This window comes from Macrotis lagotis, chromosome X (genome assembly GCF_037893015.1).
Source record: "Macrotis lagotis isolate mMagLag1 chromosome X, bilby.v1.9.chrom.fasta, whole genome shotgun sequence".
NCBI lineage: Eukaryota > Metazoa > Chordata > Mammalia > Peramelemorphia > Peramelidae > Macrotis > Macrotis lagotis.
Window position 1 is genome coordinate 411221913 of NC_133666.1, and position 27283 is coordinate 411249195.

Below are 27283 nucleotides of genomic sequence, written 5' to 3' on the forward strand. Positions count from 1 at the left end.
AAATTTCTATTATTTCCATTCATATTTTTAGCAGTCCTATATCCAAGCATTCATAGAATGGGATCAAGACATGGGGACAGAGTGATGATACACATATGGAGAAACTGTTTATATGAAAAACTTCTTTAGAACCAAAGTTGAAATAAAAATACTCTACATCCCTTGTAACAATAGTATCTTCTATCAGCATAATGCATTATAATCTACAAAGTATATTTGCAAGCATTAATTATCTCATTTGATTGTTACAACTACCTGATGAGATAAGCAGGAAAGAAACTTTTTATCTACAGATAAGAAATAATTCAATGATTTAGTTCAATAATAATTTATTATGTGCACACTAAGTAAAAGGAACTAAAGAGATAAATATAAAACCATTCCCACACACAAAGGACTAATATTTTTTGGTTATGCCCCTAGTATATAAAACTGAGTTCAGAAAGGTTAAGGGCCTAAGATATTAATTAAGAAGAAGCCTTGGAATACAGGTATCCTGATTTTCTCCATGTATCATCATCATCATCATCATCTTCATAAAAAACCAACAATACCTCCTCTAGAGAACATTATATCAACATATAGGACACAGTTTTTAGAGTATTTACATTCAAAAATACTTATAGATTAATGTGGAATATGTTAAACATGATAGTACATATATAACCTATAATAGGGTGGCTAGGTGGCGCAGTGGATAAAGCACTGGCCCTTGAGTCAGGAGTACTTGGGTTCAAATCCGGTCTCAGACACTTAATAATTACCTAGCTGTGTGGACTTGGGCAAGCCACTTAGCCCCACTGGCCTTGCCAAAAAAAAAAAAAAACCCTTCTCAAAAAAACCTATAACCTATAATAGATTACTCACTGCCATGGGGAAGGGGGAGGGAAGCAAAAAAATGTGAAACTCAAGAGCTTGCAAAAAGATGAATTCTGAACTTTGTATGCAGTTGGAAAAGATAAAATAAAATAAAATAACATTTTAAAAAATTTAAAATACATATAAACATAAATCCATTATAGGACATAAATCATGTTGAATGATTAGATATTCATTAAATATTTTGAAAGGTGATATGATTTCTAAATAATTTTGTAAAATCCAACTCCAGGTTTTTTTTTTTCCTAGAAATTTTTTAGGCATTAAAACAGGATGACACAGAGAGAGTACTACTAATAAAAACTATACATAATTACATTTTAATGATAATAATAATAATCACTATTATTATTTAGTGTCTTCCAGTGCCAGGGACTATGCTAAGCACTTGACAAATATTATCTCATGTTATTCCCATAACAACCTTAGGAAGTATAGGGTATTATACCTACTTCACAGTTGAGAAAACTGAGGCAAACAATTTAGCAACTAGACCAGTCTCACACAGCTATAAAGTAAGTGCCAAATTTGAATTCAGGTCTTCCTGATTTCTGGCCCAGGGCTCTCTCTACTGTGCCACCTCACTGCCTCTGATAATATGCTATAATACATATTATAATGTATAATGATGGAATATACAATAATATATGATATATCATAAAAATATAATAACATATACTTCATCAGACCCATGTTCCAGGCACTATACTAGGATATAGGGATAAAAAGACAAAGGTGAAATATTCCCTGCTCTCAAGGATTAGACAATCTAAAAGAAGATAGATTCAAGAACTGTGGTTAGACGCAGAATCAGTAAGATTTGGCAATTGACAAAAAATATGAAATAAGTGATGAATAAGTGTTGAGAATGACACAGAAACTGTAAACCTAAATGACGTGGAAGGGTCAGAAAGAAAAAGGGAAGTTGAGGAAATTAGTAGGTTTGGAGGAAAAGATGAGTTTTCTTTTGGACATGCTGAATTTGAGATTCTTACAGAAAAGTTCAAAATGTCCAATGGGCAGTTGATGATGCAGAATTGGAGTTCAGGAGAGACAGAAATGAGATATATATACAACCAAGAGTCAATGGCTTAGAGATGATAAACAAAACCCTTGGGAGGGGTCACCAAGATTTTGAAAAGGGAGAGGAGAGCAGAGAACAGTCTTAGGGGATATCAACAACAAGAGGGAAAGGATTGATGAAATAATATCAAATGTGTCATAAAATACAAAATACATATCTAAAAGTAGCAGGAACTCTTGGATCCTCAAATATAATGAATATTATTCCCATTTATATGGTATTTTAATGTTCACAGATTGTTTTCCTCAAATCTTTTAAGGCAAGTTTCTCAAATATTAATATCCTTATTAAATGGATGAGTAAACAAAGGCTCAGGGATGTTAAAAATTTGACGGAAATGACGCAACTGCTTTAAGAGCTGAAATTCAAGCCAAGATCTCTCCTGAATCTAATGTTATCATTTTTTTCTTCTGATATGCCTCAATGATAAAGATACATACTCCAAAAACATGGGCTAGCGGGCATCTAGACTTGTACCTTCAGGAGAAAACTCTATCTGTTCATGCCTGAAATTCCTTTAACTGTGAACAAAACTTTTCATGAATTCAATTGAAAATGCCCTTGCTCAAAACTTACTATATCTTGCTAATAAACATTAGGGATACAAAAATAAAGTATAACATTTCTGGCCCTCAAAGAATTTATAATCTAGTGAAGGAATTGAGATACACACAAATAATTATAATGCAAGTTAAAACATGATTGAATAGGGGTGGCTAGGTGTTGAAGTGGATAAAGCACCCGCCCTGGAGTCAGGAGTACCTGGGTTCAAATCCGGTCTCAGACACTTAATAATTACCTAGCTGTGTGGCCTTGGGCAAGACACTTAACCCCCATTTGCCTTGCAAAAACCAGAATACAAACAAACAAAAACATGACTGGACAAAGTGGCATGAGAGATTCTGAGAAGTAAAAGAATCACTTCTATATGGGACTAAAAAGAAGAGCTTTACAGATGGCATCATGGAATAGAGTGTGTAACTCCTCTGGTTCGTGAAAGAGAATGATTTTAATAGGCGAGATTTGCAGGATGATACGTACAAATGTACTGAGCAGAAGGGAGCAAGGAAAGAGCAAGACAATGGCTTAGCTAGAGCAAAGCCTAAGCTCATCAAAAATGACCCCTGGATAATGTCCCATTTAGTCCTCTTCCCCCCATTCTCTTCTCTCTCTGGCCCATCCTTCAGAGAATCACAGAATTTGGCTGGTGAATGAAAACAAAGGAAAGAGAAAATAAAATCACAGATCCTGGCTGTCAAGACCATGAAAATTGTCACAGTACTGGAAAATGCAAATTCTAGATTACTTCTGTTGACACACTGATGATTCTACATTCCTCCCCTTCAGGTGATTTTATGAACCAGTCAAATTCTATGATTCTGCATCTCTGGAAGGATGGGCTAGAGAAGGAAGGGATGGAGACCAATTAGAATACTGTAAAGGTCAAATTGATTTCTGATCTTTCTGAACCAACAACTATACCTAGAAGGAATTATCTTGGTTTTCTTTTGACAACAGGGAGGGGAAATTTTGTTAAATATTAAGTCGTATGGATGAAGCACCATAGGAAGCTATCCAGATTTCTTGATTGTCTGAGAGTGAATCAAAGACAGGAAGAATGAACCAGTGACTTCAAGCCAAAGAAACAGAGTAGGAAAACAAAAGTCTGAAAAGAAAATGACATTTCTCTCTGTGGGCCTAAGTAGCTGACTCTCAACCTAAAAAGAATCTTAAACTAGGCTAGGTCTGGGGCACTTGACTTAAGGATTAAGCTAGAACAAGTTTAGGGAACACTCATTTTGAGACTCAGGAAATTTCACTGGTGAGTAAGCACCTCTAAATATCTCATCTTTTTGTCTTTCTGAATTCTTATATTTTTTGTTCCTTTGTAAATGTATGGTTCCTCAAAGGCTGGCCCCTTCCTACCTCTCCAGTCTTCTTAGCTCCACCAGCCTATCTTCTGTTCCCACACAAACTATATGCTCTCCCTTCATCTCCTGCTCTTGGCCTTGGCCCTGCCTGTCACCTACCTTGGACACACCCCTCTTCACTTGCCTTCACTTCTTCCTTTAAGCCTCAGCTCAAAGACCACTTTCAGCAGACCTTTCTTGGTCCCCTCAGCTGCTTGATCCTTACCTTCTAAGGTCATTGTCCATTGTCCCAACCTATTTACATATTGTCTCCCCACTGCAATATAAGTTCTTTGAGGGAAAAACTACTTTTTGCCTTTCTTCATATCCCCAGCACTTAAGCATTTATACAAAGAAGTAGTTAAATATAAGACAAGAATGGAAAGAGGAAATAAGAAAGGCAAAAGGAGACAGGTAGAAAATGAAGGTTTTTCGGGATTGGGCATAACGGTTCTCTGAAACCAGAAGCAAGGGGTGGCTAGGTGGCGCAGTGGATAAAGCACTGGCCCTGGAGTCAGGAGTACCTGGGTTCAAATCCGGTCTCAGACACTTAATAATTACCTAACTGTGTGGCCTTGGGGCAGCCACTTAACCCCATTTGCCTTGCAAAAAAAAAAAAAACCTAAAAAAAAAAACCATAAGCAAGATCCAGGAAAATCCACTGAGATTTAGTAACCAGGTAATGAGGCTTGGATCCCCATATCCTTTGAAAAAAATTATGCTGATAGTATGAATGGAAGAAAGGATGCCAGGCATAATACCAAGAAAGAAATTTTTAAAAATCTTGACAGTTAAGGAGAAGCTGAAGATGATAGTACATTTTTAGGAGTTGGCAACTATAAGAATAAAAGTGTCCACAATAGACACAGAGATTCCAAATGCAAATGATGGTTAAAAAATAAAGTATAAATTATCCAACCACAAATCAATAAATGATTGCCTAGAGATCTTTTTTTGATTTTAACAGAGAAGATGTGAACAATGTCTATTTTAACTAGGAGGAAAGATTATCAATAAAGTGAAAAAGATAAGCTAAAAAAGAAGTCTCTATTGCTTCTATATTTTTGGCCTAGTAAAGTCCCTGTTTAACTTTGAGTAAAGGAAAAGGGAAGATGTTCCATTTGTATTATCAAGGGAGTCACAAATATAATGCAGATGAGCTTTGAATGATTCTAAAACCTTTAATCTTTAGCTTAACACTAGCAAAAACTACTGCATATCATGAGAACTATTTGATATGTTCCATTAGACAAATTAGGAAAGGATCTTTCCCTTGCAATAAGATAATACTTAAGACTATAAAACTATCATTTTCCAAACTTTTCTCTATTCAATAACTTCCCATATACTTCAAATTAATATACATACTTACAGTGAACCTCTTTTTTTTCTCCCTGTGTTCATCAGAGCTTGGGATGCTAACACTTGGGCAGCTTTCTTTGCAGTCCATGGTACAGGCTTTGGGTTAAATGTCCCAAATGGACACCAGAAAAAAAAGTCTGAAGAAGTTTCCAATATTACACAAAGTCAATAATACTGATCCAAAACATAAAGTCTCTTGGGAAAACATTCATATTCCATCATGCAACCTTTAACAAAAAGAAAAAATAAATAATTTAGCAACATTAAAAAATACTTTTATGTTCTATCTTCTAGAGTATAAGGGTCTTTTTGGGGACCATGTTATCAGAGTGAGGTCAAATAAAAAAAGCTTTGAATGCCAGGTGGAGAAATGATAGAATTTATGTAGCAGTTAGAGATTTCTGAAAAAAGGATCAACATGAGATGAACCTGGTATTGATTTGTTTAATTTGCAGAATGGTCTTCAGGGGAAGAGACTAAAAGTCAGAAAAGTATTTAAGAGACAGTGGAAATAGTCCAGACATGAAGGCTACAATGGAAATCAAGGAATAGATAAATGAGAGAGCTATTTTAAAGAAATTTCCATAAGACTTGGCAACTTATTAAACAGAGAGGTTTGAAAGAGGAGTCAAAAAAAACATTCCTGCTGTTACCAAACTTGAGTGCATTAGAAGTATACCAATGGCTACAACAGACAACTTGGGAAAAGGCTTTTTGCAGTTTTTTTGGTGGACGATGAAGGCACTGGGAATGACCTTAGATTTGCTTACACTGAGTTTGAGGTAATATTGAATCATTCAATTATATTCATTCTCTGTGATATTAGTTATCAGTATAGAGCATTAATTGTTAAAACCTAACTAGAGGAGATAAAATTATTGAATCAGATAAACAAATAGGAAGTGAGAAGACCAGAGGACCAAGGACCCAGCTTTGGGCAAAAGATGTAGTCAGGAGACAGAAGACAAAGAAGAGCTAAAATATCAAGCTCACACGAAATGGTTAGAGATGGAGATTAAGTACAAATAGAGTATCAAGAAAATGCAATCAAGAGAGTTCCAAAAAGGGATTAGGTGATCATAACAGTGCCAAATAATACAGTCAATAAATTAAGATCAATTAAGACATCACCCTTAAAGTTTCCATAAGCATAGTATTAGAACTCAAAAACTGCAATTCAACAGAGGTACTAGAAGCCAGATTCCAGAACTTAAAAATGGAACAGATGGTAAGGACATGTAAGTAGCTGGTGCCATTCTGCAGGGAAGAAGAGGAATAGATCAGTATTTAGTAGTCAGCAAGATCAAGACAAGGTCTTCCAAAATGAGGAAAAATCTGGGCATGTATGAACACCATAGGGAACAAGTCAGTAGAGAGGTAGAGACAAAGCAAGTACCAAGTAAGGGAACAAAATCCCTCTAGAGTCTGAAAGAAATACAATCAGGATGGAGGTTACTTGGTAAATATATCTGGGTTGAAGAGTAAGTATAAAACTGAAGTTAATTGTGACAGTTGTCAACATAACTGGGGAAAATGTTGTACCTAAATACCCATACAGAACCCATAGGTTCTGAAGCTGGGACAGCTCTCCAAGATGGCAGGACAAAGTCGTGTACTATTGTTCCCAAAGCTAGAACTGGTCTAGGACCAGAGATTCACCTATCTTGGAGTCAAGAAATCTTAGGACCAATCAAAATCCCTAAGGATTGCTAGTTCTGACCTCTAAAACAGAAGAAGAAAAAACTCTTAACCAAAACAATTCTGCTTCTGTACCATCGCAAAAAAATCAGGTTCTCAGAGCATGAATGTCTCACAAGTATATGTTGATGGGGCAGCTAGGTGGCTCAGTGGATAGAGCACAGGCCCTGGAGTCAGGAGTACCTGAGTTCCGATCCAGCCTCAGACACTTAATAATTACCTAGCTGTGTGGCCTTGGGCAAGCCACTTGATCCCACTGCCTTGCAAAAAAACAAACAAAAAAAACTAAAACAAGTATATGTTGATAAATCAATACCTGTATTCCTGATTTACCTTTGGACATTCCATTTGATTTTTTTTAGTTTTTTTTTTTTTGCAAGGCAATGGGGTTAAGTGGCTTGCCCAAGGCCACACAGCTAGGTAATTATTAAGTGTCTGAGGCTGGATCGGAACTCAGGTACTCCTGACTCCAGGGCCTGTGCTCTATCCACTGTGTCACCTAGCTGCCCCTATTCATTCCATTTGATTTTGACATTCCTACTTGGACCTTATGTGGTCCTCTGGTTTGTTAAGGTACTTACCATGTGGCATTTTAAGTTATCTATGTGTTTTATCACCTTAGCTTCATGAGAACAGGGACTATATCCTATCTAAACTCTGTCCCCTAACATGCTATTCTGTTCATGTCAGGAATTTCATAAATATTTGATAAATTTGTCTTGATAAGATAGAAAGCAAACAAATAAAACAAAAACAAAAATACAGACCAATATCCTTTAATGACTACAAACACAAAAATGTTTAATAAAATATTAGCAAATATGTAATAGCAACATATCAGAAAGATTATACATGTTAACTAGATTGAGTTTATATTAGGAATGCAGTACTGGTTCAATGGTATAAACAAAAAAGTTTATTAATGGTACAAATGATAAAAAAAATACATGATCATGGAGATTCTGAACTATTTCACAAAATCCAACTTCCTTTTCTCTTAAAAATACTAAAAAAAGCATAGGAATAAATGAACTTTTCCTTAAAATAGTAAAAAATATTTAAGACCAAGAATCAATATCATAGTAATAGACCTATAAAGGAACAACCTTTCTAATACATTAACCAAGGATATCCATTAATACCACAACTATTCAATATTCTGCTAGAAAGACAAGAAAGAGAAATACAGGGAATAAGCAAGACAAAGAAGAAAAAATTTTTAACTTTTTCCTAATCAGATGATTTACATAGAAAACTCTAGTCAAGTAAAAAAAGATAATTGAAGCTATAATTAAGCTGTGGGATATAAAATATTATATCATCAGTATTCTAGCATATTCCAAGAAAACTCAGCAGAAACTGTTACAAAGAAAAATTATATTCAAGATAACCACAGAAAGTATAAAATATTTGGTGGTCTACCTACTAAAACCTAGAAACTATGCAACTAAAAACCAGTTTTTATAGCAATAAAGAGACATAAATAATGAGGGGAAACACTAATTTCTCATGGCTAGATCAAGACAATATAGTAAAAATGTAACTTTTTAACCATGATAAGTAAAATAACTTGCCATATCAACGTACAATATAAACTACCAAAGGATCATTTAAAAGAGCTAGAATAAATAACTTGGAAATCCACCTGGAAGAATAAATGATTTAATAATTTCAAGAGTAGAAACAAAACAGGAAAGGAGGTCTAACTGTACTAGATCTCAAACTATACTTCAAAGTGGCAGTTATCAAATGATTTGGTATTAGTTTAAAAAAACAGATCAATCAGGGGAACTGACTAAAGTACACAACATACAGAATAGTGTTTGATAAGCACTTACTGGGTTAAGAACTTGCTATTTTGGGGCAACTAGGTGGCACAGGGGACAGAATCTGGAAGATCTGAGTTCAAATTTGGCCTCAGACATTTAATAATTACTTTAGCGATGTGACTCTGGTCAAGCCATTTAACCCCATTGCCTTGCAAAAGTCAACCCCCCCCCCCCAAACCCCTCATTATTTGGTAAAAATAATTAACTCCAAAGCAATCTGGAATACATTATGTCTGGGCCAAGGTGAGTGCCAGAAGCCCCACTCTGGTCTAAAGTTACTGGATCCTGAGAGTGAACATTTCACTACCCAGAACCACCCCTCCCCTCACTATCCCCCCCCCCCCCCACCTCATCCATGTCCAAACCATGCTGTTAGGCTGACATGCAGTCAATTCTAATTCTTCAAAGCATGATCTTCTGATATAACACAAATTTCTGGAAGTCAGAGATTACACTGCTTGTTGTAGTCTTTGTTCAAACTCCACAATTCTTTTCTCTGGATACAGATGTATTCTCCTTCACACATACCCCAAAATTGTGCCTGATTGTTGCACTGATGGAATGAGCAAGTCCACTAAGGTTGATCATCACCCCCATGTAGCTGTTAGGGTGTGCAATATTCTTCTGGTTCTGCTTATCTCGCTCAGCATCAGTTCATGCAAATCCTTCCAGGCTTCCCTGAATTCCCATCCCTCCTGGTTTCTAATTGAACAATAGTGTTCCATCACATACATATACCACAGTTTGTTCCCCAATTGAAGGGCTGTCCTTCATTATTGAAGAAGACCAAGATGACATCACTATGTTTGAGACAAATTTGTCTGACTGTGGCTGATCAGACCAATATGAGCTCAGACTGCTCTACCACAGGTAGGGCACAAATAGTCCATATGAACACCTGGGTACTCTAGACTTATGGATGTCACATTTCCTTTGCGTTGCTTCCATTCTGCCTTCCTTCCTCATGGAATACAGCTACCCCACTGATGAGGGCATGCCATGCTATGCAGTCCTGTGCCTCTCATGTTGCACAATCAATTCCAAAGTTATTAAGAGAGCCCTTCAGGGTGTCTCGGTATCACTTCTTATCCCCTTGTGAGCACTTGCCCTGTATGAGTTCTCCATAAAACTTCTTTTTGGCAAGCTTACATCTGGCATTCTAATAATGTTTCTAACCCATCGTAGTTGTGCTCTCTGTAGTAACTGAATTCTTGGCAGTTTAGCTTGGGAAAGGACATTCTCCTGCCAGGTGACCTTCAGAATTTTCCTGAATTATAGAATGTATAGTATTTCAAAAGGCACAAATACATTGCAGAGGAACACCAGGCTCAAAGACATCTATACCAGCAGGGGACATAGGGTATTAATTAATCAATCAAATGTTTATTGTGTCTACTATGCCTCATAGTAAAATAAGTTGAAACTCATGCCAATGAAAAGATGAATATGCCAATATTCTTTCCAGCATTATTATATACACATTAGTCTTTATAGAAAAGGACTGTGGGTTTGTTCTAATAGGTCTAATTGTCATTTCATGTCTTTTGGGATACTTTCTAAGGCTGTTTTCTCCATCAGACTACTAAACTCTTGAATAGCAGGAACACGGCAAGTTTTATCATTATAGAGAAAGTTGGGAAGCAGAGTCTGAGAAGTGAAACTTGTTCAGACAAACTGAAAAAGGTGGTCAACTCCCCAGGGAAAGGAAGCAAGGAACAAAGGATCAACAGGATAGGGACAATAATCTGACATTTATGCCACTCTCTGATGTTTACAAAACACTTTCTTTATAACCACCTGACATAGAGGTAAATCAATGATTCTAGTTTTAGAGATGAGGAAACTGAAGTGAAAGGAGATTAGGTTGATGGAGCCATGGCTGTGAAGTCAGCAAAGGTTTTCTGATTTCAAGACTAGGGGTTTCTCCAAGTTGCCACAAGTATAATAATTGAACATCTACAGAGACAGGGTTCATTTTAATCAAGAGGGTCCTTTTTGGGTACTTCTAATTTTCAATAAACCTGCATAGTTTTCCACTGAAGCTGCCTTACGTTTATATTACTATATGTTTTGCTGAATTCTTACATATATATATATATATATATATATATATATATATATATATGTACATATATGTAAGTACTCCAAGAAACATTTTAAGTTAGTAAAACATTTCAAAGGAAACAAAGCACACCCTGTTATATCTATAAATTAATTCCATTGTAAAATGGGCCAAGAAAACCTCACTGGGCCTGCCAGTGCAGGATACACATAATGAACTCTGGTGTGTGTGTTTTTCCTGGATATCACATGGTGAATCAGTAACAACTTTTCCTGTTATTCCTTTCTCACTATCATCTTCCTCTTAAATTCCTTTCCCTGCCCTTCCCCCCAATACATACCATACACTGGTCTCTCCCCAGAACATTTCTAGAATCTATTACCATTTTCCTCAACTAAATCTTAATATAGTGCTTACTTAGTACATATGGACTCCAGGTAAAATACTCCTTCTACCACTGCAGGCCAGTACATGTTCTATAACTTAGTCTTGGAAACTTGCTTAAGACACAGAAATTAAGGGTCTAACTGCCAGAACACGTCTGAAGCAGGACCTGAACCCAAGTTTTTCTAACTCTGGGGTTAGAGGCTTTCTAGCATGCTGCTTAGGTAGTTAGGAAGGAAGAAGGGAGGGAGGGAGGGAAATTAAGATACAGGAATTATGGATATTATAAAAGAGAATGAGATAGAGTGTGAATATGACTGTCACCATCTTGGCAAGTTACTTAACTGGGTCTCAGTGTCATATATTATTATTATTATATATATATATATATATATATATATATATATATATGTGTGTGTGTGTGTGTGTGTGTATGTGTGTGTGTGTGTATTCTGCAAAATAAGGGGTTCAAACTAGGAGTTCTAAATTATTGTCTAGCTCCAAATCTGTCATTCTACAAAAATAAACAATACAACAAATGTTTAGAATTACTAATTACATGATAAATATTTCATGTTTCAGAGTTTAAAGGTCTCCACAAAACTGCACCAAAACTTTCTAATGAGTTAAGTAACTTCTTTTCACCTATCTGTATCCTAGTATAGATGATATGGAGATTGAGTTATAGAGGAAGAGATAATAGTAGCTCTTTCTCCACCACATCAGGGTTTAAACTTCCTGGAATGCAGAGGATGATTTCACAAACCTTACCCCAACTAATTACAGGCTTTTTTTACACCAAGTTCCAAAATTCAAAGGCAGGAATGGTAAGAATGGCAACAATAATTAAGTCCTTACCCTGATGCTGTCATGAACATGCCCCTCTAACTGCTCAGTGAGGTGCCCTTCACCCACACTGACTTTTCTATTACAGTGGAAAAGAGATACCCCAGTCCGCGCTCCTATAGCTTCTGCTGGGTCTTCTATGCTTCTTCTGAGGACTGGAACATTATGAAGATACAGACATAATGGAGAGAAAAAATAGGCCTATGGCAACATTCTCAAACCTTTTTCTTTCCTTGGCATGCCTGAAATTTCAAGGTACATCCTTAAGTGTCCCATCTTCACCAATAAAAATTAATATTGGGACAGTATAATTGGTTCCTGTTCTAAGGAATGGTAGGGAAGGCCTTTGGGAAAAAATGCTATTGATTATACTAATAAAAGGACAAGAGACTCATCCACAGAGAACCTGGAAGTAGTAACTAGTCACAGGCAGCGTGATGAAATGACCCTTCTATTACTGTGAGTGGGAACCATATGCTATGATATCTTTTAAGTAATGAGTGAGCCATAGATGGTGTTATAATAGGTCACTCAAACTGTGAGAGTCCTGGTGAGACCAGAGAACAGCAGGTGGAATCAGCAGCAGGGCCAGGAAATGTCGGAGAATGAGCTTCCAAAGAGCTTCCATCCTCCTGGCTAGACAAGCATGCAGGGCAGGAGGTTTTTTGCACAGGAATGAAAAGCAGCAAAATGGTAAACTCATACATCCTTTAAGCAAACAGAACCAGGAGCAAAGAGTATGAAATTCACTTAAAGGAAAAGCAAAATCACACAGATGGGGACAAAACAAAAATTCTCAAATTAAAGTTAGCTGAGAAGTGCTGTCAGAATAATCTGTAGCTTATTTTGTTTTTTACTATTTTCTCATTTCTCCAATAGGGAAGGGAATTAGCATCTATGAAGCTTCTACTTAGGTGCCAGACATTGAGTCTGACATGTTATATCAACTAATTTGAGCCTCAAAACAACCCTAGGGGATAAATGATGTTATTAGCCCCATTTTAAAGTTGAGAAAACTGAGGCAGATAAGTGATTTACCCAGAGTCACACAGTGAGTAAGTGTATGGAGATGAATTTGAACTCAGGTCTTTCTGCCTCTAGGTCCAACCCTATCTATGGTGCCACCTTATTGCCAGTGAATTAGAGCAAGAAATATTTTTGTCTATGCCCGGGGACGTTTTTCTGTATAATGCCAAGTGTCTTAGACACTGAGTTTGTTAAGGCTAATGGAAGCAAGGAAATAAAAACTGAAAAAAGTAAGCTTTTGGGGAAGGGGCTCTGGAGGCTTCACAGGAAGGATCAGCAAGGATTGGTTCTGATCCTTTAGAATGGAGGGAAAGGTATAAGTACAGGTCAGAAGGGGAAAAGGGGGGAGGAGCAGAAAGAACACTGGCATAAATGGTCTCTACAACAAAAGAGAAGAATTGGACAAGGAAAGTTCCCATTGTGGCACACCATTACTAGTGCCTTGAATCAGAGGGCCCTATCCAAACCTGTATACTCTCCCTAGTCTCACAAGTGTCTCTTTCCCTTTCCTGTTCTCTACCCTACCACACTTGGGTACACAGAAATCTATTTATATGTTTTAAAGGTGTGTGCCCTTGAGCACAGAATAAGGGCCTGAGAAAGTGAGGAAACAAGAGAAGGCTGCAGATTAGTCTAGAACTCCTCAATCTTTGTCCTGGGCTTGATGGTTTGTGGGATGGCCTATCTTATCCAAGGTCTAGAAACATTAAAAAAAAAAAAGACTATCAGTAAACACAGGCTCTTATGGACCTGTGTTATTAGGAAGAAGGTATTGTTCTTTGTTTTTCAGGGTCTGTTGGGTCTTTTCAGATTCTCTGTAAAGCTACTTTTCACTTTGTTTCCTCAAGCAAGACAGAATACCAGTCAAGGAAATGACATATGACATCCATAGTTAAATAGAAGATATTTATAGTGTTTTTAAGGTTGGTAAAACTTTCTCACAGCATTTGATCTTCACATCAATTGTGAGAAGGGTACCTGTATTACTATGTCCATTTTACAGATAAGGAAACTGAGGTTTAGAGAGGTTAAGTGACTTGCCCAAATGTAACAAGATGAATGTTAGAGGTGGGTTCTGCTCACACTCTACCTACATTTATTAAGTTTAAGTTTTAGAATACTCTCAAGAGGCAACATAGCATAGCAGGGAGAGAGCCAGACTTGATGTCAATAAGACCTGGCTTTCAAAGTCTACTCTGATATATACTGGTTGTGTCACATTGGTGCTCTAGACAACTAGGACTATGAGTTGCAGAGGAGCTGATGACCTGCATCGGTGTAGGGAATTTTTTACCTGGGAGTTACCTAAACCAATGGTATCATAGGTCTAATCCCTAGCCACATGAAATTACAAATATCCAAAGGCCAATGGAATAATGCATAAGCAGCATATTACTGATAACTGACTGCATACATGAAGTCTTTTCAATGGCTCAATTAGGGTCAAAGATCTGGGTTCAGATTCCAGCTTTTGACATTTTATTAGTTGGGTCCTTGAGCAAGATATGTAATCTCTTTAGGTCTCAGTTTCTCTGTCTGAGAGACCTAGTTTCCTTTAACTCCAACATTATAATGAATGCTTAGTGGCATAAAAGATAATAATGAAGACACCCATTATTAAAAAGTAGGTCAGCAAGTCACCATACTGAGAAAGAACACTGGTATGCTTGCTTATGAACAGCCTGGAGCATAATGGCACTCCTCAAATACAAAAATTAAAAAAAAAAAAAAGGAAAGACTCAGGGCATTGAAGAATTTATGAGAAGCCATGGACAAAGTTTTACATGACAGTATTTACTATTTACATAGGTGAAAAGAGGAGCTATCCTACATCAATGAAATCACAGAACTAATAATCAAAATAATGATAGGTTCTAAACTTACTACTATAGACACATATAAAGAGAAAGAAAGAAAAAAAACAGCAATTTTAGTCAAAGGTTAAATAAAAATGAGAATGTGTAAAAGATCTAGTTCCTTTTTTGTAACTGAAGGAATTAAATGGGTAAGACTTAGTGACATGAAGCTTTCAAGAGCATGTGAAAATTCTGTTTAAATGCTATTGAAAGGGAGCTTGACAATAAAATATAGAAAATCATTCCTCTTAGATTAGACATATTGTTTTCCAAGTCATTTTTATCTGTGGAGAAATGGCAGACTCCTTGTCCTCCAAAAATTTTTACACTTATGGTTACAAATATTCAAATGGATTACTTAGAATTATATTATTTTTTCAATTGTCTTCTTTATTTCACTACTTACAAAGATCTGAGATTTCATCACTTGAGAATATACAAAGAGTTGAAAAAAGAAAAATAATGGTTGCCTTCATTTCTAGTCATACAACATTATAAATAAGAAGTACATGTTATGCAAAATTTCAATATTGCTGAATATTACCTACCAAATAACATGTGACTTTTTAAATACAAAGACTGACAAATGGTTGTCAAAAATGAGTCTTTCATACACATTTAATGAGTCTCTCATGTACAATCTCATTTTCAGAAAGAATAAGAACATTTACAGAGAGAGTGTTTCAGATGTTTCCAAGTTGTAATTTCTGCCACGCACAGAGCAGTCTATTAAAATAGGCTGGTAAAGCCCGAAAGTGTACATGATAACATGTGCTGGAAACCCCAGAAGGTTAAACATACATATACATAGTTTCTGCTCTTCTGTAATGTGTAATTATCAAAATACAAAGGTCATAAATGCAGGGAAGCATCATTCCAAAACAAATATTTTCTTACAAGATTTTTTTCTGGCAGTAAAACATACTTGTTGGCACACATCATAAAAGGTTTTTCAGAGCACAAACATGAGGAGTATTACATATTTAAACTCAAATATATTTTAGAACAATTGAACAGAGCATTTTAAGGTGTACAAAGTGTTTTTTACTTAACAACCCTGTGAGACAGCAAATATCTGTAATTTAAAAGATGAAGGCATTGAATGAGCAGTGAGATTGAATAAGTTTATTTAAATGAGATGAAGACTTGTCTTTACTGAGACAACTTGCTTTTGGTCTGGCCTTTCAACCCAAGTTCTTGAATCACAAAACCATAGAATTTCAGAGTAAGAAGATATTTCAGACAACTTATTCCAATCCACAGCTGAACAAGGATTCTTTCTACAATATACCAGCAGAGCTTTTGGTTGAAGATTGCCAACGGGGTAGAAGCAACTAACAGTGAACCTACATCTGGCTCTTTGACACTTCTACTCATTGCTCCTCCTCCTCTCAGGGACCAAAGAGAATAAATTCAATCCCTTCTCCATACAACTATCTTTCAAATTCTTGACAATAGCTATCATTTCCCTCTTAATCCCAGCCTCATCTCCTCCTCAAACTAAAAATGATTATTCAAATGATGCTCAAATAATCTCAAAATCCTATCAGTCCCTTCCTCTTAATGCTATCCATTTTAATTAATGTCCTTCCTCCAATGTGACATCCAGAACTTAACACAATATTTCAAATGAGTTCTGATCCAGGTACAGTATCAGTACAAATATCAACTGCATATTTCCAATGCAGCCCCCAAATCACACTTCCTTTTTTGATTCTATATTATACTACCAACTCCTTAGGATTGCAGTTCACTAAAACCCTCAAACATTTTTCTGCTAAATTTTTGTGTAATCATATTATACCTTATAGAGTTTTCTTGAACCTAAATATGTCTAAATGTATCAATATTAAATTTCACCTTCTCATATTCAGTCCAACATTCTAGCCTGTCAAGATCTTTTTTTTAACTCCTGTAAATCAGAGCATGAACTGCACCTAGTAGCTTTGTGCCATCTGTAAATTTGATGAATGTGTCAATGCCAATGGCTGTGTCTATATCCAAATTGCTGCTAAAAAATTTATAATAGAATAAGGCCAGGAATAGGTGAACAGGAAATTCCACAAGAGTAAAATCCTCCTTTCAAGTCAACAATGAAACATTAACGACTATTCTATCAGTCATGACTCAAACTAAGGTTCACTTACCTCTACCTTTTCCACAAGAATAAAATGAGAGACATTTTGTCAAACACGTAACTAAAACCCAGAAGGAATGTTCTTGAACTACCAATCTAGTGACCCTGTCAAGAAAAGAAATGAGCTAGATCTATCAATGAAACCATGATCATTATTTCCTTTCCTAGATAGTCCCTAGTTGTTATTGGTTCAGTCATTTTCAGTTGTGTCCCAATTCTTTGAAACTGTATTTGGGGTTTTTTTTTGGCAAAGATACTGAATTGGTTTGTCATTTCCTTTTCCAGCTCATTTTACAGATTAAGGAAACAGAGACAAACAGGGTTAATTGACACACCTCAGGTCACATAGCTAGTATCTGAGACCGCTTTTGAACTCAGGTCTTCCTGACACCAGGCCCCAAATTCAATCCACTGTGCTACCAAGCTGCCCCAAGAGAGTCCCTAACCTTCCTTTAATTATACATACTAGAATTTTACCAGGAATTATAGTCAAACTCACAGACTTCTCTTTAAAGATCAATATAACTATCTTATGCCAGTTCTGTAAGGCCTTTCTCCTATCCTAAATTTACAAATACCATTGATAACTGTAACAACCACACATACTAGTTCTTTGAATACTCTGGGATGGACATCTCAGCTTTATAACTTGAACTCATCAGCTCTCTTAATAGCTCTCTGTTCATCTTAGCCTTCCATTTCTAATTAGCCCTTCTTATTCTGTCTTTTCATCCCAAAGATCAAAAATCATTCATGGCAGGAAAAAAAGTCCAGACACTATCATCCTCTCTAAGTTCTATCCCTTTTGCTCTAATATTAGTTTTTTTTAAGTCTTCTTAGCTATCATTAACTTCCCTTAGAAGCTTCATTCTGAGCTCTAGGACACCTGATACTATTCCTAAAGAACTGTATGCCCTTGCTTCCCAATTCAAAACAGGTCTAAGGAGGTAACGAGGCTGCTTATGAGTTCTCTCTGCATCTGTGTGGAACTCTTTAGAAAGTTCTTTTTCGGGGTAGCTAGGTGGCGCAGTGAATAGAGCACCGAGTACCTGGGTTCCAATCCGACCTCTGTCAGACACTTAATAATTACCTAGCCATGTGGCCTTGGGCAAGCCACTTAAACCCATTGCCTCGAAAAAAAATCTAAAAAAAAATTAAGTTCTTTCTTTTCCTCTTTATCACAACTGTTCAGTTCCCTTTGAGTCCTAAGAAATTCCCGTAAGAGTTTCACAATTTTCCTGAGATGATGGTCTCTACAAAACTTTGGTCCACAGAATTCTACTTCTTCTTGGGCAGAATCTATTGAAATGTGTTGTTCTTAAATAGAGGATACTCATCAGCTTTTCTTTCCTTGATCATATGCTTTTAAGATGACATGATCTCTTCCCCTGAGTGTACCATCCTAGCAACCAGGTTATCCTCAATGGTGACAACCTGATCCAGAACAGAATGTTCTCATTTTATCCAAATTTTAATGATGAAATTATCATTAAGTTATCTGTGAAAATGCAAAATGTCAAACTGGTTCATCTGTGAACTGAAGACAATATCTGTAGACTTCAGTATGAGAGGGTTATTGTAAAAACATTTTATAGACTACTATAAAAATCATCTTTTGTTAGTAAGAATACCAAAAAGTTGCCCATATAAAGAAAAATGGAATGATATTAAAAAAATTCCATTGAGTAGAAATCAGAGAATTCATTTCTGCTAGTTGTTCTTAAGATGCACATGTTAAATACTATACACAGAGAAACATGACTGGCTGAAAAGCTGTTATGTTGACTGACTTATTATTTAATTGTGTCTGCTTCACCTGCTTGACTAACTGCAGAAACCAAATTAACTGAGCGATTAATCACTAACTAGGATCACAGCTTGAGGAGAATGAGACTATAATAATAAATGACAGAAACAAAGTAGAGCTGCCCAACTCTGCCTGGTTGTCATTTATGAGTTTGCCCTATTCCTCTAAGATATGCACAAGGATTGTTAAACTTTTAAAATTTAAATAAACTTATTCAATCTCACTGTTCAAGAACAAAAATATTTTTATGTTAAATAAAAAATATTTTAAAAATATTACTCTACTCTTATTTCATCCTTTTTTATTCCTATTTTAATGTATGTCTTATAATATACATTATATAATTAGACAATAAAACATTTATTTATAAATGATATATGCATGTTGAGGGTGCTTGCTCAAAAAAGCTTTATGGATAGGACTGCAGGATAAAAAATTGTAGGAACCACAGTGTTTCACCACCAATGATTCTATTAGAATGAAAATTCTGAATATTCTTAATTATTTAAAAAACAAAAACAAATCATATATTTATTCTTTATAGGCTCTTCCCTAACAGAAGAAATTGCATCCCTATCCCTAATTAATATGTGTGAGATATTATCAAATACCACTAAATGTTTAAAAGTCAAAACTGGCCTTTGATAGTTATACTACCTTATGTAGTCACTTCACTCACCTCTCTGGGCCTGCCTCATCTGTAAACATTTCTTCATCTGTAAAAGGCAGGAGTTGAGCTAGCTGGCCTCTGAGGTTCCCTTAGCTCTGAATCTATGATCCTACAAACAAGTACTTAATTAAATCCTTAATATGTGCTGAGCTTTATCTTAGGCATTGGGGAATACTAAGATAAAATCTACACCCTTAGCACCCAGCACAGGGCTTGGCTCATGGCTGGCATTTAATAAATATCTATTGATCTGATTAATTTAAAAAGGCCTTGATCTCTAGAAACTTACATTTAACTGAGCAGGAAACTACACAGACAACATATATACTCAGGTGGGGTGGGAGGTAAGGGGGGAAAGAAGTTCTGTGGAGTCAGAAAGGGATTCTTTCAGAGGAAGGAACTGAGCTAACTATGAAGGAGCTAGACTGCTCAAAAGGTGAAGCTGAGGAAGGAGAGCATACAATCACAGAGGACAGCTACTCCCCAAGTATGGCGGGGAAGGGGGAGTCTACACATGCAGGATGCTGCTCATCTTGCAAGACTCATCTTTCCAGCCTGGAAAAGAAAGTTCAAGGTAGGAATAGAAAATCAGTGTTTAGCACCAAACAAAGGTGTTTGCATCTTATCCTAAAGATAATAGGGAGATAAATAAGGTCCTTGAAGGGAAAGGTGACCAGCACCTGAGGAATATCCATTCAACAGCTGGGTGGGTAAAGATCCATAAAAGGGCAATGGAGAGGTGGTTTTCATGAGTAAAGAAATGGGGGAAAGCTTAAAGAGATGTTGTTGAGGAAGAACCAGACAACTGATTCAACAGGGGAGGGAGAAACAAGGATATCAAAGACCTGGATGATTAAAAAGGCCCTGCTTTTGATACGTTAAAAAGTACTTAAGAAATTTTGTTAATTCAAATCTACAAAAATAGAGAAAGTATTATGGATTGGGAAGGAGGCAGGATTTGGACAATGCTTCAGCAAAAGAAACTGAGGCACATCCAAGACATAAGAAGGAAACAGGAAGATAACAATGTCAAAAAAAATTCAAGAAGAAAAGAGTATCCAGGAATAATAAATGATTAGTTTCAAGAATTACAAAAAGGATATAAGAATGACTGGGCAAAGGCCATTGATTACAGCAACTAAGAATGGTGACTTAAATTGGAGTCACCAATGACAAGGGGAAGAGCTGGTTTCTGGGAATCAAGGGCTTGGAAATACTGGAGGGATCAAGGGTAGACATTTTTTCTAGGATGGCTTTGAGGGGGAGGGCAGACTCAAGGAAGGATTTTTAAAAATGGGGGAGGCCTGGGCACCTTTGTAGGCAACAGAAGGAAAGTGAATGAAAGGAAAGTGAAACTTTCAGAGAGGAGGGATGGGATCAAGGACACTAGGCTGGAAGAACTATCTTTTTTTCTAAAACTCAAGCAAAGAAAGGGAGACTGTGTGACAATGTTGAAGAGCTCTAAGGCGTGGAAATGGGGAAAAACTCAATGTTCTCAGTAAAGTATGAGTAAAGAAACCCTGATGAAATTAGGGAAGGGGTAAGCATAGGTGTTTTAAACAGACTAGTGGGGAGTTGGGTAACATGATTGCCATTCATTAATCAGGGCTCGGCTGAAAATAGATGACAATCTGTGGTGAACCCAATCAACACAAATTGTGGGGCTTCTCTCAGTAACAGCCAGAAGATAAATATTGAATGCAATCCTTTGGGTAAAGTTTGGAATAAAATGAGCAGTGATGGAGCAAGGAGAGCAAGAAATTTGAGTGTAGAGGGCAAAGTTGAAATGGATAATTATAAGTCTAAAAAAAAGGTAGGATGAAAGAAAAAATATAATAGATTGGGAAAACAAAGAGAAGTGGAATGAAGAGGAGAACGGAGATTTGTGGGATCACAGATTGAAGCTAGAATCCCTTCATTTTACAGGTAGGGAAAGTAAGGCATAGAGTAGCCAAGTGATTTGCCTAAGGAACTACAACTCTTAAGTAACTGGGCCAGGATTTGAACCCAGGTGTTCCAAATCTTATTTAACAAGTTTTAACAACCACTCAGATCACACATACTATGCTTCTGAAGCTGATGGCAACTTAAGAAGCCTATTTCCTCTAACTTTGCCACAAACTATAACAATATTACTCTAGCTAAATTCAAGGTCCTCCCTGCCAAGTATCAAAGGACAAAAACTGAACGTAGATAAACCAGTGACAACCAAATACTGTCTCATAACATCTAACATCTCACATCCTAACCTTCGTCAGGTGCTCATAATTCTCTGTAAGGTATAAAAAAGGTTGTAATTTGATTATTGGCACAAAGCACTGTAAGAACACGGTTCTATAAAACCAGAAAAAAAGACTTATCTTGTTCTGAAAGTAGTTATGTAGCAATTTTTTAGCATTATGATTTAAATCATAGGTGTTGGAGAATAATTATGAATCATATAATTAAGTCACCAAGCAGGATGTGGCTAAAAGAAAATCATTCATAGCAAAGACCATCAGTAATTAAAAACAGTATTATCTTTAAAATTGAGGGTAGATCAATATCTTTTATGAAACATTTACCACAAAAGACCAAGTTCTAGTCCAATTTCTAAAACACAGATGTGACTTAAAGTCACATTTCTAAGGGCAGCTAGGTGGCACAGTAGATAAGAGGATCAGCCTTGGAGTTAGGAGCACCTAAGTTCAAATTCCCCCTCAGACTCATAATATAATTACCCAGCTGTGTGATCTTGGCAAGTCACTTTAACCCCATTGCCTTGCAAAAATAAAAGAAACCCCCCCAAAAACAAAGTCACATTTTTTTAGGCATTTCATTTTCTCTCATAAAATTAGCAAATTAGGCTAAACTTCTAAGATAGTAGCTACAAAATAAAGCAGCCAAGTGTTTAGTGGATAGAGCACTGTCCCTGAAGTCAGGAAGACTCCTCACTCCTCTTCCTAAGTTCAAATCCAGCCTCAGAGACTTATTGGGGCAAGTCATTTTATCTTGTTTGCTTACATCAATTTCTTTATACCTGTAAAATGAGCTGAAAAAAGGCAAATCATTCCAGTATTTTTGCCAAGAAAGCCCCAAATGGAGTCACCAAGAGTCAGACACAAATGAAAATCTACTCAATATGATCAGTATTCCTAGGGGGAAAAACTCTTAAATAGAATTAAACTCAACTGTGAGCTCAGTGAGAGTAGGCCTGAGATTTGCCTGTGTATGGTTGGAATTTATTTATATCCTTAGCACTTAAAGGCACAGTAGATGCTTAATAAGCGCTAGCTGTCTGACAAAGATTATCCTTCTGCTCCTGGAAATAAGGACAAGTCATGCTTTCTGTCTGGTTTTATTTTACTTCTCTCCTTAATTACCTAGTAAAATGTTTAAAAGCAACCAACTCTCTGCTAATGGAAGGAAAGTCAAAAGGGTAACTCCAAATAGGTTTGGATTTAGAAAAATCAGATTAACTCAGAAGCCTGTGTGAAGTTGGTAGCAGAGAGAGAGAGAAGGAAAGAAAGTAGGTTGCTGTTTCCAATCATCCAGTGATGTTTCTTCACAACTTAAACTGTATAAAAGCAATTCCAATAGAGAATTTTTTGGTTTTAAGTTAATAGAAACATCTTTGAAATAATACAGCCTCTATATGTTACTGATTTCTCTTGATCTAATACTATAAATCTTCACTTATCCATTAAACAATCTATTCTTGATTTTCCATTTTATTTTAACATGTGTAATTGTAGATAACTGCTATAATAAAACAAAAGCTCTTAGCCTGGGCTTAATGAAGTGTAAATATTTTGACAATGGTCCTTCAACATGGATTTCACATTTTTAAAAATATTATTTAGAGCAGTGATCCAGAAGATTCCCTAGACTACCCAGGGGTCCACTTGACACATCAAAGTTTTAGAACCTTCTGTTCTAGAAGTCTGTTAGAAAGGTTATAAAACCTCAGACTTCCCTTATAAATTGATATTCCAGGTTACTAAGTGGGGAATTCATGCCAGTGCACTGTCAGAAATAATCTAATACAATAAACCATTTAGGCACCTACTTAAATGCTAAAATGCTGGAATATAAATTGGTATATTTCCAACAGATCTGATTGTCTAGAGGCTTTGTTGATTTTTGCCTTTTTCAGTATCCTAGAAACATTGTTTGGCAAACAATAGGTGTTTAATAAATGCTTGCAAAGAATTGGAAACTGCGAAAGGGCCCATTAAATGAGCTAAAGCTAAACAAGTTACTGTCCTATCAATGTGAAGTACAACTAGTGCCCTGAAAGAAATGATGAAGGAATGGGGGTTAGAGAAGTTTGGGAAGATTTTTTTGACCAGAACAACAATTTCTTCAATAACGCTAATGCAAAGACAAGGAACTTTGAAAAAAATGTAGGAACTTTGATCATAATGACCCACTGCAATTCCTGAGGCCTCATGATGAAATATGCTACCCATCTCCTGATAGGGGAGTGATAAGATTAAGAATGCAGATTCAGGCATTTTTTTGCAAGGGACATGGCAGGTGAAGGAATTTGCTTTGCTTAACCATAAAAGTAAGTAATAGATTTTGTTATCCTTGCTTTTTAGTCAATGGGCAAGGGGGAGGAGATCTTGCATGCTCACACAAACGTGTATCAAGTCTGTCAAGGTGACACTTCCAAAACAAGGTTCCTTTCAATTATCTTTTTAAAAAAAGAATAAAATATCCATCTCTCTATAAGCTAGGAATAACAGAATGAATCAATTTTTGTCTGGAGATGGGGTATGGCAAATTCTGCACAGGTCTTTTTCTGCATTTCCGAATCACCAGCTAGGTGAGCAGCGAGGACCAGAGTGCTGTCACTCTCATTAAGCTTCCTCCTCCCCACTGGATCCGGCAGACGCAGAAGCCCTCTTCTCTCCACTTCTTTAAGCTACACAGTAATCTTTGTTTGCAACAGTTACAACATGTAGTATATGCGGACAGAAATGTCTATGCATGCACGTGTACATCATTTACGCTGCGTAACACCTAGTAACGCTTGCACAGCGCCTTGGAGATCTCATCTCCTCCTCGCCACCTCCCTGAGGTGAGCGGCATCCTCCTCCTCAGCTGACAGGTGAGGAAACTGAGGCAGCGCCGGGCTCCGTGGCGGGCCCACGGCCGTGCAGCCCGCGTGGTCCGGGGCTTGCTGGCTTCGGGCTGCCCCGGGAGGAACAGCCGGACCGAGGCAAACTTGGACTGAAGCAGCAGGGGAGCCGGGGCCGTCTAGGGAGAAGGCTCTAGGGGCGCCGGGTCACTCTCAGTTCCGCACGGGCCAGGCGGCCCTGCGCCGGGACTGCCGGCGGAGCGGAGCCCGGGGCGCCTCCTCAGGGAGAGGCTGCCCGCCCGCGCCTCCCTCCCCCGAGCCGGGGGCCGCAGGGGCCGCAGACCCCGCCCCGGGCTCCGCCGGGCCGTCCCGGGGCGCCTCGCCTCCCTCCGCGCTGCGCTCCGGCGCGGGGCCGCTGCCACCTGTAGCCCCGTCCCTCCTCGGGACCCCCCCCGGCCCCGCCTGCCAGGGAGGCTCCGCGGCGGGCCCGGCCTCTCCGGACCGGCTCCGGACACGTACCTGCGGGCGCCCGCGACGGCAGCTCCCGCCCCGCCCGGAGCTCCTCGGCCCAACCGCGCTCCCGCCGAGCGCCCTGCGCCCCCAGCGGCCCTCGGGCCGGCCTCCCCATCCGGGCGGGGCGGGGCCCGGCGAGGGGCCCGCCCCGCCGCGCGGCCCGAGCCAATCCCCGCCCCGTGGGGCCGTGTCCCCGCCCCTCCTTCCCTTCCCCTCCCCCGCAGCCCGGCCCAGAGAGGGGCCCCCGGCAGGGGACACCCAGCGGGGCGGGGGGAGGGGCGCGCCGAGGGGCAAAAGGGAGAGAGTCCCGGGAGGCGGGCCAGCCAGCCCGCAGGCACCCTTCCGCGCCTTCCACGTGGCCGGGCTAAGGCCGGGGGCTGCCGCGGGGGGCTGCCTCCCAGCAGCTGCCAGCCCCTCGGAGACAGCGACCAAAGACCTAGGGTTTGGGACGCCTCGAGGGCCCGGGGGGAGTGCACTGCCCGGCGTGGGGCGGCTCGGAGGCGCCCTGGACGGAGTCGGGGACCTGCTGTGTGGCCTTAGGCGAGTCACTCAACCCCACTGCCTTGCCAAAAACAAATGGGACAGTTACGTTAACAGTTCTACTCGGTACACATGGAGTCAGTGTTCACTATGGGCGGAGCATTGGGGTGCAAAAAGAAGCAAAGACGTTCCGTGTCCTCAGGAAGCTCCCGGTCTAATGGGGGGAGGACGTGCGCACGAATGCACGCAAAGCGAGCCGCATACAAGGTAAATAGAGCACAGCTGACAAGCTGAAGCCGCTGGAATGGAGCAGGGTGGGAAAGGCTCCCTGTGAGAGGTGGGATTTTTAGTTGGGACTCGAAGTCATATAAAATCCTTAATAATAACAGCACCTAACATTTCTATAACGCTTTAAGTTTGCAAAGGGCTTGTAAAAGTAAAGGATTTTTGCCAGCATTAGCCCTCATTTTCAGCTTTTAAAAATATCCCTCTCTTCCTTGCTTCATTCAAAATAATGACTTCTTCATGCTTAATAGAGTTATATAAATGAGGTAGTGGGACTTTCCCCTAGCTAATTCAGGTAAGTTTTCAGTAAACTGAACCAGACCACAAACCCCAAGGTTTAAAAAAAAAATACCAGAGTAAATAATTGATTCTGAATCTCATCACTTTAAAAGGGATCCTATAATATCATTAGTATTGTAAGGTAATTTTAGGACATTCTTACAATTAACTATACCTAGAGATAACTGGTATAAAGGAGTGAAATATCTTGTGTGAGCAAGATATCTTATAAATAGAGCCCCATTTAGTAGACACACCAATGAACTTTCCCTTTGACTTGAGAGCCTCTCCCTACATCTCTTGGGAGGCGATCAGATGGGGTAGGTGGATAGAACACTAGAGCAGGAGAAGACTCAACTTCCTGTATTAAAATTCAGCCTTACACACTAGAGACCTTGGGCAAGTCCCTTGAGTCTGTTGGCCTCAATTTCCTCATCTGGAAAATGAGCTGGAGAAGGAAATGGCAAACCATCAAGTATCTTTGCCAAGAAAACTCCTAATGGGTTTACAAAGAGATAAAAACGATTGAACTATATTAAAGGTTTTCATGAAACCATCTCTCAAAACCCTAACCACAAGAAAGACCAAAGAACTATTACAATATAATGGAAAGGGTGAATTAAATGGAAAGAGGGTGATGAACTAACACCTGGGAAAGAAAAAAATTAGAATGTGAACTCTGAGAGCCTTTAGTCCCAAACCATTCTTGAACAAAATTATCTTCTGAAATGGTCATTTTGCTTTTACTTTGAAGACCTCTAATAATTTTTAAAGACCTTGAATGGGGGGAGGGAGGAACCTGCTGCTTCTCAAGGCAGTTCAGGCTGTCATAAATAGCTCTAATTTTTAGAAAGCTTTCTTCAGTATCAGACCTTAAAACACCTCTTTGCCACTACCATCCATTACTTTCAGCTTTTCTCTCTGTTGCTAGTCAAAATAAAAATCAAATCCCTCTTTCACATGACTGAAGAGAGAGAGAGAGAGAGAGAGCTAAACTTGGTCTCTCATTTCAGCCCTGCCACCTTGGCCTCAATGTTTAACCACCTGGGCTTTTGCTTCCTCCTGTCTAAACTGAGGAATTGGTTTAAATCAGAGATATCAAACATGAAAA

At 38.3% G+C, this 27283-nt stretch overlaps 1 protein-coding gene across 2 annotated transcripts in view; it reads right to left on the bottom strand.

The window, feature by feature from the left end:
- Positions 1–27283, bottom strand: part of SGK3 (serum/glucocorticoid regulated kinase family member 3) — a 155290-nt gene that overhangs the window by 82163 nt on the left and 45844 nt on the right. The window contains exons 1-2 of one of the 2 annotated variants that reach the window (XM_074206867.1): positions 25135–25227; positions 5246–5462 (exon numbers count right to left, since the gene is read on the bottom strand). In XM_074206867.1, coding sequence (XP_074062968.1) covers positions 5246–5323 — 78 coding nt within the window. In that variant the 5' untranslated portion in view covers positions 5324–5462; positions 25135–25227. Of the gene's footprint in view, positions 1–5245; positions 5463–25134; positions 25228–27283 lie in introns of those variants that run through there. The other variant, XM_074206869.1, reaches the window with a different exon arrangement.